Here is a 17,266-nt window from a genome sequence, read left to right on the forward strand (position 1 = left end):
GTTGGGGAGTTTACATAGAGGGAGAGATTAAGGGAGGATAATGAACTCAGAGGAGAGAGAGCATGATGAATTGAGATGGAGGTTGATATCACCAAGGATGAGAAGCCGCTCGGTGCAGAGGCTGAGGGAGAAAAGCAGTGAAGATATCTCGGTAATAACATTTTTATGGTACTTGGGTGGGCAGTAGAGAACAAGAATTTTAAATGAGAGGTGAGAGGGATGGAATAAGGTGAGATGCTCAAAGGAGGAGAAAGTGCCAGAGGAGTAGGAGGACAGACCAAGGTGCGATTTGGTGATGATAGCCACACCGCCACCACGGCGGTCTGAGTGGGGCAAGTGGTGGAAGGTATAGCCAGGCGGGGAGGCTTCATTTAAGGGTAAGGTGTCATCACCCCTCAGCCAAGTTTCCGTCAGGGCCATGATGTCGATGCAATCATCCATGATAAGCTCATGGATGACAAGGGCCTTGTTCATAAGTCAACCAAGGGTGTGGTGAGAATGAGGAACCTAAATAAATTATTATTAGTAAAAAAATAGTACTAGCAAAATTAATGGGACTAAAAGTTGATAAATCTCAAGGACCGGATGACCTACATCCTAGGGTTTTGAAAGAGGTGGCCATTGGGATAGTGGACGTATTGGTTGTCATCTTCCAAAATTCTATAGATTCTGGAACGGTTCCTACAGATTGGAGGATAGCAAATGTAACCTCGCTATTTAAGAAAGGAGGGAGAGAGAAAATGGGGAACTACAGACCTGTTAGCCTCACATCAGTAGTTGGGAAAATGCTGGAATCTATTATAAAGGATGCAATAACTGGGCACTTAGAAACTAATAGTAAGATTGGGCAGAGCCAACATGGATTTATGAAAGGGATGTCCTGTTTGACAAACCTATTGGAGTTCTTTGAGGATGTAACTAGTGGAGTAGACAAAGGGGAACCAGTAAATGTAGTGTATTTGGATTTTCAGAAGGCCTTCAATAAAGTCCCACACAAGATGTTGGTGAACAAAATTAGGGCACATGGAATTGGGGGTAATATACTAGCATGGATTGAGAATTGGTTATCAGACAGAAAATAAAGAGTAGGGATAAATGGGTCTTTTTCAGGATGGCAGGCTGTGACTAGTGGGGTACTGCAAGGATCAGTGCTTGGGCCCCAGCTATTCACAATCTATATCAATGATTTGGATGAGGGGACTAAATGTAACATTTCCAAATTTGCTGCTGATACAAAGCTAGTTGGCAGTGTCAGTTGTGAAGAGGATGTGAAGAGGCTTCAAGGGGATCTCGACAGGCTCAGTGAGTGGGCGAGAACATGGCAGATGGATTATAATGTGGATAAATGTGAAGTTATCCACTTTGGTGGAAAAAACAGAAAGGCAGAGTATTTCTTAAATGGTGAATGCAGATGCTCAAAGGGATCTGGGTGTCCTTGTACATAAGTCACTGAAAGTGAATGTGCAGATGTAGCAAGCCATTAGGAAGGCAAATGGTATGCTGGCCTTCATTACAAGAGGATTTGAGTACAGGAGTAAAGAAGTCTTACTCCAATTATATAGGGCCTTGGTGAAACCACACCTGGAGTACTGTGCACAATTTTGGTCTCCTTACCTAAGGAAGGATATACTTGCCATAGAGGGAGTGCAATGAAGGTTCATGAGATTGGTTCCTGGGATGGCGGGACTGTCGTATGAGAAGAGATTGAATAAATTAGGCCTGTATTCTCTTGAATTCAGGAGAATGAGAGGGGATCTCATTGAAGCATACAAAGTTATTACAGGGCTTGATAGCGTGGATGGGAGAATGTTTCCCTTGGCTGGGGAGTCTAGAACCAGGGGCCACAGCCTCAGGATAAAGGGTAGGCCATTCAGACTGAGATGAGAGGAAATTTCTTCATACAGTGGTGAATCTTTGGAATTCTCTACCCCAGAGGGCTGTGAAGGCTCAGTCATTGGGTATATTCAAAACAGAAGTCGATAGATTTCTGACTAGTAAGGGCATCAAGGGATATGGCGATAGGGCCGGTGAATGGAATTGAGGCAGAAGATCAGCCATGATCTCATTGAATGGCAGAGCAGGCTCGAAGGGCCGAATGGCCTATTCCTGCTCCTATTTCTTATGTTCTTATGTTCTTAATGGACATTCTGGAGGGAGATGTGGAGAGGGTCGGTGATGGCTGACGCACTGCTAGCATCCACAGTGTCAGCGCTGGGGGGGGATGAGTTGAACGGGGAGGAGATTGGCAAGATTTTCCCCCAGTGGGCGCGCTGGGCAGGAAGGTCGGCGAGAGAGTAGGATGGGACAGTTGGGGTTGCTGCTCGTAAGGAGGCAGCGACATGTGCCTTGATGGGCCTTTCGTAGGATGCCAAGAGAGGCACAGAGGGAAGCTGTGGGCTTATCTAAGAGGGAGTCAAACCTGGGACGGCAGCAGGAGAGTTGGAAGGTCGAAGAGTAATGAAGGACTGGGGTAGGGACTTGGGAGGGCAGAGTATCCGAGAGAGGAGAGATGAAAGGAGGCATGACGACTGGAGAGAGCAGTCAGGAAGGGATAAAGGGAAAAGGGAAAGGGGGAGAAAAAGTGGTAAAGTATTGAATGGCTTGGGTCCGGAGCGACAGCCAAAGTGCGCACATGAATGAACAGAGGGAAAAGCTCAGGTTACATAGGCTTGGTTAAAAGTAGTAATTAATGGGATACATATTTCCTGGTAGTAGCAGGGAATAGGTTGGGGACACCGGGGGGCACGGTGGCATAGTGGTTAGCACTGTTGCCTCACAGCGCCAGGGACCCGGGTTCAAATCTGGCCTCGGGCGACTGTCTGTGTGGAGTTTGCACATTCTCCCTGTGTCTGCGTGGGGTTCCTCCGGGTGCTCCGGTTTCCTCCCACAGTCCAAAGATGTGCGGGTTAGGTTGATTTGGCTATGATAAATTGACCCTTAGTGTTAGGGGATTAAATACGTGGGGTTACGGGGATAGGGTGGGATATGTGTCGGTGCAGGCTCGATGGGCCAAAATGGCCTCTATCTGCACTGTGGGGATTCTGTGATTCTGTGATTCTGTGAATAGTAGGGAGACCAGCGTCAAAGTCAGAGGTCCCATGGGAGGACAAAGCCGACATAAACAGGATGGGGCCGGCCCGGAGCATCGACGAACCGCTGTCCAAGGCAGGCGAGTGAAGTCCAGAAGCTATTTGAAAGGTAGTGTCAAAATTGGGTGTCAAAGAGTCTGCTCGCTTTCCAATTGGCCGTGGGAAGGCAGCGCCGTCTGGAAGATGGACCAATAGTGGGAGTGTAGGGGTGGGGCAGTCGGAGGCGGGATTGAATCCTCCAGGAAGGTGCCGATCCAGAGTTGGCTAGCTGACATTCTGTGGGATGCTTGCAGATGCTCGGAGTCACAGGAGCCTATTCAACCGAACCAATTAACTAGGCCTCCCCACAGGCTTCTGCAGCGTGCTTGTTGTTCACATTACAGGCATTCTGTTTCCATGTTCTGTCCTCTCTATGTGTCTGAACTCCAGACCCCAGCAACACCACAACTTAAATAGATGTACGCTCCCTGCAGTTTATAATCCTTGGATATTGAAAGACTGCTGATTTACATAATGTATTCAGGTGATTTTCTTTTTTCCCATTTGACCCCTGGAACTGTCTCAATCCTAGCTCCGCATTGGTCTATTTTAATCATTTAAGCAGAGTGTTCACTGAATCTTTTTTGACTTGCGGCATCTGATTGTAAACAAAAAATATGATTTTTAAAACTGAGTTTGTGAAGCGACTGCAACAGAGGAGAGCATCTCCCTGTCACCTCCACTGAGTGCCAAGACTGCATGTTGGTGCCAATTAAATGGTACACTATTATAAATAAACCAGCTTGTAATATTTCATGTCAGCAAACCATAAAATTAAAAAAACTTCTATCACAATTTATTCAACAAAGAAAACAGCTATTGTCTCAATCTGATGTCTCGTTAGGTAAATGAACTGTCAGGTGTGGAAAGACCTATAAAGATTAAGAAGGTGTCGGCTTAGCTTCCCAGTCTGCTGCTGTGTTTGTTTTTAATTTCTTTATGGGATCTGGGCATCGCTGGCAAGGCCGGCATTTATTGCCCATCCCTAGTTGCCCCTGAGAAGGTGGTGGTGAGCCGCCTTCTTGAACCGCTGCAGTCCGTGTGGTGAAGGTGCTCCCACAGTGCTGTTAGGGAGGGAGTTCCAGGATTTTGACCCAGCGACGATGAAGGAACGGCGATATACTTCTAACTCAGGATGGTGTGTGACTTGGAGGGGAACTTGGAGGTGGTGGTGTTCCCATGCGCCTGCTGCCCTTGTCCTTCTAGGTAGAAGAGGTCGCGGGTTTGGGAGGTGCTGCTGAAGAAGCCTTGGCGAGTTGCTGCAGTGCATCTTGTAGATGGCACACACCGCAGCCACGGTACGCCGGCGGTGGAGGGAGCGAATGTTTAAAGTGGTGGATGGGGTGCCAATCAATTGGGCTGCTTTGTCCTGGATGATGTCGAGCTTCTTGAGTGTTGTTGGAGCTGCACTCATCCAGGCAAGTGGAGAGTATTCCATCACACTCCTTACTTGAGTCTTGTCGATGGTGGAAAGGCTTTGGGGAGTCAGGAGGTGAGACACTCGCCGCAGAATACCTAGCCTCTGCCCTGCTCTTGTTGCCACAGTATTTATGTGGCTGGTCCAGTTAAGTTTCTGGTCAATGGTGACCCCCAGGATGTTGATGGTGGGGGATTCAGCGATGGTAATGCCATTGAATGTCAAGGGAAGGTGGTTAGACTCTCGCTTGTTGGAGATAGTCATTGCCTCGCACTTCTGTGGCGTGAATGTTACCTGCCACTTATCAGCCCAAGCCTGAACTTCATCCAGATCTTGTTGCATACAGGCATGGACTGCTTCATTATCTGTGGAGTTGTGAATGGCGCTGAACACTGTGAAGTCATCAGTAAACATCCCCATTTCTGACCCTATGTTGGAGGGAAGGTCATTGATGAAGCAGCTGAAGATGGTTGGGCCTAGGACACTGCCCTGAGGAACTTCTGCAAGATCCTGCAAATCCATTGGCAGGATAGGCGCACCAATGGCAGTGTTCTCGCTCAGGCCAACATCCCCAGCATTGAAGCTTTGACCACGCTCGATCAGCTCCGATAGACGGGCCACATCGTCCACATGCCCGATACGAGACTCCCAAAGCAAGTGCTCTACTCGGAGCTCTGACATGGCAAGAGAGCCCGAGGTGGGCAGAGGAAACCCTTCAAGGACACCCTCAAAGCCTCCTTGAAAAAGTGCAACATCCCCATCGACACCTGGGAATTCCTGACCCAAGACCGCACAAAGTGGAGGAAAAGCATCCGGGAAAGCGCCAAACACCTCGAGTCTCTTCGCCGGGAGCAAGCGGAAGCCAAGCACAAACAACGGAAGGAGTGCACGTCAACCCAAGCACCCCACCCACCCGCCCCTTCAACCACCGTCTGCCCCACCTGTGACAGAGACTGCAGGTCCCGCATTGGACTCAGCAGTCACCTGAGAACTCATTTTTAGTGTGGAAGCAAGTCATTCTCGGTTCCGAAGGACTGCCTAAGAAGAAGATTCATCCTCAGCACCCCCTTGAGCTAGAAAGGGAAAACTGATCTCAAGGCTCCAACAATGATAACTTGCATTTATATAGCACCTTTAACATAGTAAAACGTCCCAGGGCGCTTCACAGGAGCGATTATCAAACAAAATTTGACACCGAGACACATAAGGCAATATTAGGGCAGGTGACCAAAAGCTTGGTCAAAGAGGTAGGTTTTAAGGAGCGTCTTAAAGGCGGAAAGAGAGGTAAAGAGGTTTAGAGAGGGAATTGCAGAGCTTAGGACCTTGGGAGCTGAAGGCACGGCTGTCAATTATTAATCCAGCTATTAATCACCATACTCTGAAGAAATGTATGTGTTTGTCAGGTAGGAACAGGATTGGATTTTGACTGTTACATTACAACATACCTGGTGGAATTAGCCTCCAGCAACTCTGGTTGGATGTAGTCTTGGTTTTATCACATGACCGCCTTCCTCCAACGGCCCCGCCCCTACATTCCCACCATTGGTCGCCCGACATGTCCATCCCAATGGAGCCCCACCTTCCCACGCCCAATTGGAAAGCAAAGACACTCTTCATTACCCAATTGGACGATTCTTGATTGTCAGTCAGACAGCCTTTTTTCCCCATCCATCTCCAATATTTTTATAATTATTGCCCCCATGAGTTTTCTCCCGGGTGTTGCTCGCAGCAGTGTCCTGGAGATTAATCTTTAACTCTTGAAGACTCCGGGCCAATCCTGGAAGGTTGGCAACCATAGATTGAATCGCTGTGTCGCGGAATGGTGGGACAAAGCTTCTGCCGCCACTCTATTGAGTTCCTGATCTCGGCCTTGCCGCTGTGCTGACAGTCATGAGGCAGCTGCTAGCGGCTGGACTCGGAGCGCGATTGGTTGAGGGGGGGCCTCGGACCGACTGCCCTTACACTCGCAGATGATTATTGGCCGGGGAGAAGCAACTAGGCAGCAGTCAAAATGGAGGAGTTCAAGAGCAGGGGAAGGGGGCACTATTGGGAAGCTCTTTCAAAAAGCCGGCACAGGCATGATGGGCCGAATGAGCTCCTCCTGTGCTGTATCATTCTATTAGACCCTCACACCAGAAGAGAAAAGATAAAAAAAGCAAACCAAGCACTAGGGATTATTTCTAGAGGGATAGAATTAAAAAGTAGGGAAGTTATGCTAAACCTGTATCGAACCTTGGTTGGACCACACTTGGAGTGCTGCGTACAGTTCTGGTCGCCATATTATAAAAAGGATATAGAGGCATTGGAGAGGGTGCAGAGAAGATTTACAAGGATGATACCAGAAATGCGAGGGTGTACATATCAGGAAAGGATGAACAGGCTGGGTCTCTTTTCTCTTGAAAAAAGAAGGCTGAGGGGTGACCTAATAGAGGTCTTTAAAATTATGAAAGATTTTGATAGAGTGGATACAGAGAGAATGTTTCCACTTGTGGGGAAGAGCATAACTAGAGACCATCAATATAAGATAGTCACCAAGAAATCCAATAGAGATTTCAGAAGAAACTTCTTTACCCAGAGAGTGGTGAGAATGTGGAACTCGCTACCACAGGGAGTGGTTGAAGCGAATAGTATAGATGCATTTAAGGGGAGACTGGACAAGCATATGAGGGAGAAGGGAATAGAGGGTTATGCTGATAGAGTTAGTTGAGGAAAGACGGGATGAAGCTCGTGTGGAGCATAAACGCCAGCATGGACTGGTTGGGCCGAATGGCCTGTTTCTGTGCCGTATATTCTATGTAATGCTGTGTAAAAAAAAAAAGGAACAATTTCTTCAGTTGACCTGTGAGCGGTTTGGGCAGCGATTCTCTGCTCGCTCCTGGCTCAGCTTGGTCTAGTTGTTGAGTGATCCGTTCAAGTTCAAATTGTATTGTAAAGGAAAGCATAAACAGACAATGTTGGAAAAGCTGCATCCGTGAAGATGGAGAGAGGCTAACCTTCCGCCAAAACCTGGATAGAAATTGACTTGCAGAATCCGCAGTATTCTGCTTGTAACGAGCTTTGATTGGTCAGTGACCTCCGTGACCCCTTGCACTCACTTACCCTTTTCCTTTCTCTCCTTTTCCGTTCTAACTCACTCTAGTTCCTCCCGTAATTCATGTGCCCAAGAGGTCAGCGAATGCAACGGAAGATCGCCAGGAGTCCGTGACGCTGATGTGCACTGCGACTGGATCCCCAGAACCCAACATCAGCTGGTACAGGTAAGGGGGGAGGTCAGCTTTGCCCAACAATGATCCCTCTAAGCTGCGCGCGTGCGCGGCCGCACAGCAGTCGGGACGGCACCACGCGGGCCGCTCACCAGCTGTTCCCTCTCAGATACCGCGCATGTGACCGCGCAGCAAATTTAAAGGGACCGCGCACCAAAAATAATTTGGCGGGAGCATTGAAATAAAAACAGAAAATGGTGGGAATGCTCAGCAGATCAGGCAGCGTCTGTGGAGAAAGAAACAGAGTTAACATTTCAGGTCGATGACCTTTCGTCGGAACTGGTTAGAGGGATCATTGGTTGCAAACCTTCCAGGATTGTCCTGGAGTTTCCAGGAATTAAAGATTAATCTCCCGGACACTGCTGGGAACAAAACCGGGAGGAAAAAAATCATCGGGGCATTAAAAAATTTGTGCAGTTTTAAAAACTTTTCTTTGAACAATTTTCTTAGTTTATAGAGTAGAGAGGGTCAGCGGGGGGTGTGAAAGGCTGCTTTACTGGGCGGGGCGGTTGGAGGCAGGAGGTCATCCGATGAAAGCTACAGGAATACGTCCAACCAGAGTTGGCAACCCGAGGGCGAGGGGATGGTCGAGTCTCAGCTTTAAAAATAATCCAACCGGAAAACCAACCCTGACTCGGGGAATGCGAAGAGACAGAGCTTCAGGAGCTAGGGAGGAAGTTAACGAGCAGTGTTATGAATCTTATGATCCATGAAGAAAGATTCATGAAATAACACTGGACAGCCAGCTGGTGGCGCCATCCAAGGAGTATAAATACTCGGGCGTGGACCCAGCTTGCCCAGGACATTTTGAACTAGTGAAAGATAACTAGACCTCCATGTTTTGAAACAAGTTGATTAAAGCCTTGCGTTGTGGGCTTTATTACGTCAAGCAGGGCCTCAAAGTTAGTAATCTCTCAATTATCCCTAGTGCCAAGTGCTGGTGAGCAGTAAAATAAGACACGTTAGTGTGTGGCTGGAGAAATGGTGCAGGAGGGAGGGCTTCAGATTCTTGGGGCATTGGGGCCAGTTCTGGGACAGGAGGGACCTGTACAAGATGGACGAGTCGTAACTGAACAGGGCTGGTCGTAACTGAACAATGTCCTCCTAGGGAGGTTAACTAATGCTATGGGGGTGGGGGGTTAAACTACTTTGGCTGGGGTGGAGGTGGGGTGGACACCAGGATGAAGCATTAGAGAGTAGATACAAGGTGCACTGAGGACTGGGAGAGAGAAACAGCATCAGAGGGATCGAACAGGGGAAAGTGCGAGGCAGACTGAGATGGGTTTAGAGTGCATGTGCGTAAATGCGCGGAGCGTGGTAAATACGTTTGGTGAGCTGGCGGCGCAAGTAACCACATGGGATTATGATATAGTGGCAATAACAGAGACCTGGCTCAAACAAGGGGAGGTACGGGCACTTAATATTCCCGGCTACGATGCATTCAGGAAAGATAGAGAAGGAGGGAGGGTGGTAGTATTGATCAAAGATACTGTTACAGCACTAGAAAGAGATGATGTACTTGAGGGTTCAAAAGCAGAATCCATTTGGTTAGAATTAAGGAACAATAGAGGAGCTATTATGCTGCGGGGTGTATACTATAGGCAACCAAATAATGGGAAGGAGACAGAGGAACAAATTTGCAGGCAAATTGCAGAAAGATGCAAGAACTTTTGAGTAGTGATAATTGAGACTGCAATTATCCTAATATAGACTGGGATAGTAACAGTGCAAAAGGCAAAGAAGGGGAGAAATTCCTGAAATGTGTACAAGCAAACTTTCTCAATCAGCATGTTCCCAGCCCAACGAGGAAGGAAGCAGTGCTGGATCTAGTTCTGGGGAATGAAGTGGAGTATGTTTCAGTGGGGGAGGATTTGGGAAACAGTGATCACAATATCATTAGGTTTAGCGTAGTTGTGGAAAAGAACAAGGAAAAATCAAATGCGAAAATATTCAGCGGGAGGAGGGCTAATTTCAGTGAATATGAAAAGGGATCTGGCCCAGGTGGACTGGAATCAAAGATTGGCAGGTAAAACAGTGAATGGGCCATGGGAGGCTTTCAAAGAGGAGATAGTTCGGGTTCAGACTGGACACATTCCCACGAAGGGGTAAGGAAGGGCATCCAAAGCTCGAGCTCCCTGGATGACTATAGGCCTAGAAATTCAGTAGCCATCCATTTCTGGATGCCTTACCCGCAGAGTGCGAACAGCCCCCGCGTGCTCAAATGTGGAGATCGGAGGAGCGTCAGATTTTGTTCCTCAGACCTCATTAGCCTGTAGATGGCGCTGCGGTAGGAGCTCTAATTTCCAGATACGTTATTGGGCTGCATAGCGTGGGTCTGAAGGAGGAATGAGTGGGCCTCGGAGTCTGCGATCGGAGGGCTGTCGGGGGTCGGGTAAGAAGATCAGGGGGTAGGGGGCCTGCAGTATTGTTGGGGGTTTCGTAGTGATGCTGGGGAGGGCTAAGAGGTCGGGCCCGGGGATGGAGGAAGATTGGGTGGCCTGCATTATTATTGGGAGGGTCAGCATTGCTGTTGGGGGGGGGGGGGGGTCTGGGAGGTCGAGGCCGGGGTCGGAGGAAGAGTGGGGGTGGGGGGGCTGTAGTATTGTTAGGGGATCAGCATTGCAGTCGGGGCAGGCTAGGAGGTCGGGGCCGGATTTGGGGTGCGATCGGGCAGGCCTGGAGGTCGGAGTCAGGAGTGAGGTTGGAGATCTTGGGACCAGGAGCGGCGGTGATAATGGTAAGTACTTAACTTTTTTAAAATTCTGTGCTGTTTCGCCTTGGTTTTCCCAGGGTGGGTAAACATCGCTGGTGCCGGCCGCCTCAGACGCAAACCAAATTTGCAAGAGGGAGCAGGAGCAGGCGTTCGGCCTCTTATTTGAATATGTTAATGGCCAAACACCTGCTTCAGACGTGGGTAAACGATGCCTCTTGTTTGGCGATTTTCAAAACAGCGTCTGGCGTGGCCCACACCAGAATTGCCCGTGCAGCGCGGACGTCAGTTTGGACTCCAAAATCTGGCGTTACGGAGCCGAGCTTCTAGGCCACGGAGATTAAATTAAAATGAAACAGAAAGAGGAGGCTTATGATAATTCAGTACAGAAACAAGCTAAGTGCAAAAAGTATAGGTCAGAACTAAAATAAATTAATAAGAGGGTCAAAGAGAGAATAGATTAGCATGTCTCATAAAAGGGAGCCCAAAAGTTTTTAATGAACATATAAATGGCAAAGTATAGTCAAAGGAAGGGTGGGGCCGATTAGGGACCAAAAAGGAGATCTTCTTGTGGAGGCAGAGGGTGTGGCTGAGGTACTGAATGAGTACTTTGCATCTGTCTTCACTAAAGCAGGTGCAGCAGGCGGTTAAGAAGGCAAATGGTATGTTGGCCTTCGTAGCGAGAGGGTACGAGTACAGGAACAAGGATGTCTTGCTGCAGTTGTACAGGGCCTTGGTGAGACCACACCTTGAGTATTGTGTGCAGTTTTGGTCGCCTTATCTGAGGAAGGATGTTCTTGCCGTGGAGGGAGTGCAGCGAAGATTCACCAGACTGATACCTGGGATGGCAGGAATGACGTATGAGGAGAGATTGGGTCGATTGGGCTTATATTCGCTAGAGTTTAGAAGAATGAGAGGGGATCTCATTGAAACTTATAAAATTCTAACAGGACTAGACAGACTAGATGCAGGAAGGATGTTCCCGATGGCAGGGAGTCCAGAACCTGGGGTCACAGTCTAAGGATAAAGGGTAAGCCATTTAGGACAGGGATGAGGAGGAATTTCTTCACCCAGAGAGTGGTGAACCTGTGGAATTCTCTACCACAGAAGGCAGTGGAGGCCAATTCATTAAATATATTCAAGAAGGAGTTGGATATATTTCTTAAGGCTAAAGGGATCAAGGGATATGGGGAGAAGGCAGGGACAGGGTACTGAATTTGGATGATCAGCCATGATCTCATTGAATGGCGGAGCAGGCTCGAAGGGCCGAATGGCCTACTCCTGCTCCTATCTTCTATGTTTCTATGATGCTGCCAATGATCAGTAAAGGTGGAGGTCATTGAGGAATCAAATAGGATAATAAGAATAGCTAAAGAGGAGGTACTTAAAAGGTTGGCAGTGCTCTAAGTTTGTCCGGATAGGATGCATCCCAGGTTGCTGAGGGAAGTAAGGGGGGGGAAATTGCGGAGGCTCTGGCCACAATCTTCCAATCCTCCTCAGATAAAGGAGTGGTGCCAGAGGACTGGAGGATTGCAACTGTTACACCCCTGTCCAATAAAGGGGCGAGGGATCAAACCGGCAGCTACGGGCCAGTCAGCCTACAGTCGGTGGTGGGGAAGCTTTTAGAGACGTTAATCCGGGACAATATTAATTGGCACTTGGAAAAATAAGTGTTAATAAATGAATGCTAGCACGGATTCGTTAAAGGCAAATCATGTTTGACTAACTTCATTGAGTTCTTTGATGAAGTAACGGAGAGGGTTGATGAGGGTAGTGCGGTTGCTGCTGTGTATGTGGACTTTCAAAAGGCGTTTTACGAAGTGCTACATAATAGACTTGTTGGAAAAATTGAAGCCCATGCGATTAAAGAGGCAGTGGCAGCATGGCTATGAAATTGGCTAAGGGACAGAAAGCAGAGAGAAGTGGTGAACGGTTGTTTTTCAGACTGGAGGGAAACATGCAGTGGTGCCCCCCCAGGGTTCGGTGTTGGGACCACTGATACTTTGATATATATTAATAACCTAGACTTAAAATCATAGAATCATAGAATGGTTACAGCACGGAAGAAGGCCATTTGGCCCCTCGAGCCTGTGCCGGCTCTCTGCAAGAGCATTTCAGCTAGTCCCACTCCCCCGCCCTTTCCCCGTAGCCCTGCAAAATGTTTTCCTTCAGATACTTATCCAATTACCTTTTGAAAGCCGTGATTGAGTCTGCCTCCACCACCCGCTCAGGCAGTGCATTCCAGATCCTAACCAATCGCTGCGTAAAAAGATTTCCCTCATGTTGCCTTTGGTTCTTTTGCCAATCACCTTAAATCTGTGTCCTCTGGTTCTCGACCCTTCCGCCAATGGGAACAGTTTCTCTCCATCTACTCTGTCCAGACCCCTCATGATTTTGAACACCTCTATCAAATCTCCTCTCAACTTTCTCTGCTCTAAGGAGAAAACCCCCAGCTTCTCCAGTCTATCCACATAACTGAAGTCCCTCAGCCCTGGAACCATTCTCATAAATCTTTTCTGCACCCTCTCTCAGGTCTTCACATCCTTCTTAAAGTGCGGTGCCCAGAATTGGACACAATACTCCAGTTGTGGCCGAACCAGTGTTTTATAAAGGTTCATCATAATTTCCACGCTTTTGTGCTCTATGCCTCTATTTATGAAGCCCAGGATCCCATAAGCTTTTTTAACTGCTTTCTCAACCTGCCCTGTCACCTTCAGTGATTTGTGCACATATACCCCCGGGTCTTTCTGTTCATGCACCCCCGTTAGGATTGTACCCTGTAGTTTATATTTCCTCTCCTCATTCTTTCTACCAAAATTTATCACTTCACACTTTTCTGCATTAAATTTCATCTGCCACGTGTCTGCCCATTCCACCAGCCTATGTCCTCTTGAAGTCTATCACTATCCTCCTCACTGTTCACTATACTTACAAGTTTTGTGTCATCTGCAAATTTTGAAATTGTGCCCTGTACACCCAAGTCCAAGTCATTAATGTACATCAAGAAAAGCAGTGGTCCTAGAACCGACACCTGGGGAACACCACTGTATACCTTCCTCTGGTCTGAAAAAACAACCGTTCACCACTACTCTCTGTTTATGCTCTGGGTATACAGGGCATAATTTCAAAGTTTGCAGATGACACGAAGCTTGGAAATGTAGTAAACAGTGAGGAGGATAATAACACACTTCAGGAGAACATAAACAGACTGGTGAAAAGGGCAGACACATGGCGGATGTATATTAGCACAGAGAAGTGTGATGTGATTCATTTTGGTAGGAAGAGTGAGGAGAGACAATATGAATGAAATGGTACAATTTTAAAGGGGGGGCGGGGCAGGAACCGAGAAGCCTGGGAGTGTGCGTATACAAGTCTGTGAAGGTGGCAGGACAAGTTGAGAAGGCTGTTAAAAAGGCTTACAGGATCCTTGGCTTTACAAATAGAGGCATAGGGGGAGAAATTCAGTTGCTTTGCGCCTCCCCTTAGTGCCCTAAGAGGGCGCTAACGAGATGCAAAGCAACAAGCGCCTGGGCGTGGCGCCGCCAATGCCTCCCGCGAAATTCAGCGGGATGTTAGCGGCGCCGCTAACTGTTAGCGCCCCACGACGCTGCGCCGCCGGCGATGACATCCTCGATGTGCGCAGTGCCCCACTCGCGCCCCGGCCTCGATCTTCGGCAGCGCCCCCTGACTTACCGCTGGACGCTATGTCCGACAGGGTCAGGGGGGCCTACCTGCGGCCGGGGCGGCGCTATTTAAAGGCGAGGTGCAGGGCGGCCATTTTTGTTGCTGGCTGCCTACCAGCACCTGCCTCCGCTGCCGTCCCCGGCCTCCAGACCCGCCACCCCCCCCGCGGAGTGCCGGCTGCGTTCCATGAGCCCGGCACTTCCCTTGAGTGCCGGGCTCTTTTGCCGGCACTCCGATCCCCGGTGGCCCAGCTGGGTCCCGGGTCGCGCTGCGCAAGGCCCCTCCCCTTTAAGAAGGGGAGGAAGGCCTGCAGTACCACGGCATGTAGCGCCACGATATTCCCTCGCAGCGCCCCAAGAGGGAGGCGGGGCACTTCCAGTAACGCCCCACTTCCCTCTTGGGGCGCTACCACTCAATTTCGGCCACGGGGACACTAATTTTTCCAGGGCACTAAAAGTAGCGCCCCGGCGAAGTTAGCACCCCAAAGGGGGAGCGACTCCATTTCTCACCGATAGAGAACTAAAGCAAGGAAGTTATGCTAAGCCTTTATGAAACACTGGTTATGCCCCAGTTGGAGGGTTGTGTCCAATTCTGGGTGCCACACTTTAGGAAGGATGTCAAGGCCTTAGAAAGGGTGCAGAGGAGATTTATTAGAATGGTACCAGGGATGAAAAACTTCAGTTATGTGGAGACACTAGAGAAACTGAGGTTGTTCTCCTTAGAGCAGAGATGCTTAAGGGGAGATATGATAGAGGTGTTCAAAATGATGAAGGGTTTTGATAGAGTAAATATAGGGGAAACTGTTTCCAGTGGCAGAAGGGTTGGTAAAGAGAGGACACAGATTTAAGATAATTGGCAAAAGAACCAGAGGCAACGTGAGGAATAAAATATCTTACGCAGCGAGTTGTTGTGACCTGGAATGCGCTGCTTGAAAGGGCGGTGGATACAGCTTCAATGGTAATAAAAGGGAATTGAATAAAGGGGAAAAAGTTACACTGCTATGGGGAAGATGGGCCGAATGGCCTCCTTCTGTGCTGTATTATTCTATGATTTGAACAGTTACTCTGCATTCAAGATGATTGATGAATTCAGGACTCTATTTAGTTTGTTAGATTTTAAACACAATAGCATGTCAAGGTTCAGTTCTGCTGTTGTCTATATGTGTATTTTTCTCAGACAAAGGAAAGGACTTAGATTTATATAGCTCTTTTAATGACCTCAGGATGTCCCAAAGCGCTTCTCAGCCAATGAAGTGTTTTTTGAAGTGCAGTCACTGTTGTAATGTAGGAAACGGGGCTGCCAATTCACGCACAGCAAGCTCCCACAAACAGCAATGAGATGCAGATAATATATTGAAGGATAAATATTGGCCAGGACACCGGGAGAATTCTTCTGCTCCTCTTCAAATAGTTCTGTGGGATCTTTTACGTCCACCTGAGAAGGCAGATGGGGCCTCGGTTTAACGTCTCACCCAAAAGACGGCACCTCCGACAGTGCAGCGCTCCCTCGCCATTGCCAGGATTATGTGCTCAAGCCTCTGGAGTGGGACTATGAACCCTCGAGCTTCTGACTGGGAGCCGAGAGTGCCACCCACTGAGCTGTGGCTAACACAAGGAGGTAGAGGGGAATATAGACAGTATGCTGCCACTGCTGGGGGGCAGACAGTATCCAGCACTCCCAAGTCAGATCAAGTCAGGTTCAGCATGTAGAGTATATTGAGTATCCACTGCCCCATCAAGTGCTCCCAGAATATATCGGACCTTGGTCTTCTATTGTCTAACAAATTGTATGTTCCTATGTGCGCCCAGCACACTGAAATCACTATACAATGGACCATTTGGGTATGATAGCATAGTGGTTATGTTACTGGACTCGTAAACCCTAGAGGTTCAGATTATGAATTCAAATTCCACCACAGCAGATGGGGAATTTAAATTTAGTTAATTAAATTTTTAAAAATCTGGAATAGAAAGCTAGTGTCAGTAATGGTGACCATGAAACTATCGGATTGTCATGAAAACCCATCTGGTTCACTAATGTCCTTTAGGGAAGGAAATCTGCCACCTTTACCCGGTCTGGCCGATATGTGACTCCAGACCCACAGCAATGAGGTTGACTCTTAACTTTTTAAAAATTTGTTTAGGGGATGCGAGCATCGCTGGCAAGGCCAGCATTTATTGCCCATCCCTAATTACCCCATAGAAGGTGGTGGTGAGCCGCCTTCTTGAATCGCTGCAGTCCGTGTGGTGAAGTTACTCCCACAGTGCTGTTAGGGAGGGAATTCCAGGATTTTGACCCAGTGACGATGAAGGATCGGCGATATACTTCTAAGTCAGGAAGGTGCGTGACTTGGAGGGGAACTTGGAGCTGGTGGTGTTCCCATGCGCCTGCTGCCCTTGTCCTTCTAGGTGGTAGAGGTCGTGGGTTTGGGAGGTGCTGCCGAAGAAGCCTTGGCGAGTTGCTGCAGTGCATCTTGTAGATGGTACACACTGCAGCCACGGTGCGCCGGTGGTGGAGGGAGTGAATGTTTAAGGGAGTGAACTGTTCTTTTAAATGGCCTAGCAAGCCACTCAGTTGTACTAGGCGGCTCACCACCACCTTCTCAAGGGCAATTAGGGATGGGCAATAAATGATGGCCTTGCCGGTGACGCCCACATCCCATGAATGAATAAATTTTTCAAAAATTACAATATGGCAGAGCTTTACAATGAAGCTATGTCCAAAATCACCTGATAATCAAAAGGACGGATATTGAACCAGTGAAGGCGATATTAAGCAAGGTGGGCTGACACTGGGTCTTAATAAAAATGAATGGGTTGACAGATCATTCAGATGTTCAGCAACAACAAAATCAGAGTCAATGTTGGAAATATTACGCTGCTCTTTTATGTGATACAATAAGACAGTTTAACTATATTTTTATGGGCGTACCATGGTTTTATATGCACAGGACGAGGTGCAGGAAGCAAAAACGTATCATAAAGCAATGACAGATGCCAGTTGCAATTAATATTGCACCTTATAAATTGCGGCCCAGATATTCCGATCCCTACGGATGTGTACG

General features: G+C 48.2%; 1 protein-coding gene across 3 annotated transcripts in view; it reads left to right on the forward strand.

Moving 5' to 3' along the window:
* ncam2a (neural cell adhesion molecule 2a) overlaps positions 1-17,266 on the forward strand; it is a 659,443-nt gene that overhangs the window by 132,797 nt on the left and 509,380 nt on the right. For all 3 annotated transcript variants that reach the window (XM_086007257.1, XM_086007258.1, XM_086007256.1), the window contains one exon: positions 7,685-7,802. In XM_086007257.1, the coding sequence (XP_085863383.1) occupies positions 7,685-7,802 (118 nt within the window). The remainder of the gene's footprint in view (positions 1-7,684; positions 7,803-17,266) is intronic.

The sequence above is a fragment of the Somniosus microcephalus genome, chromosome 14 (assembly GCF_052327205.1).
Source record: "Somniosus microcephalus isolate GS21.2 chromosome 14, FLI_Smic_1.0, whole genome shotgun sequence".
NCBI lineage: Eukaryota > Metazoa > Chordata > Chondrichthyes > Squaliformes > Somniosidae > Somniosus > Somniosus microcephalus.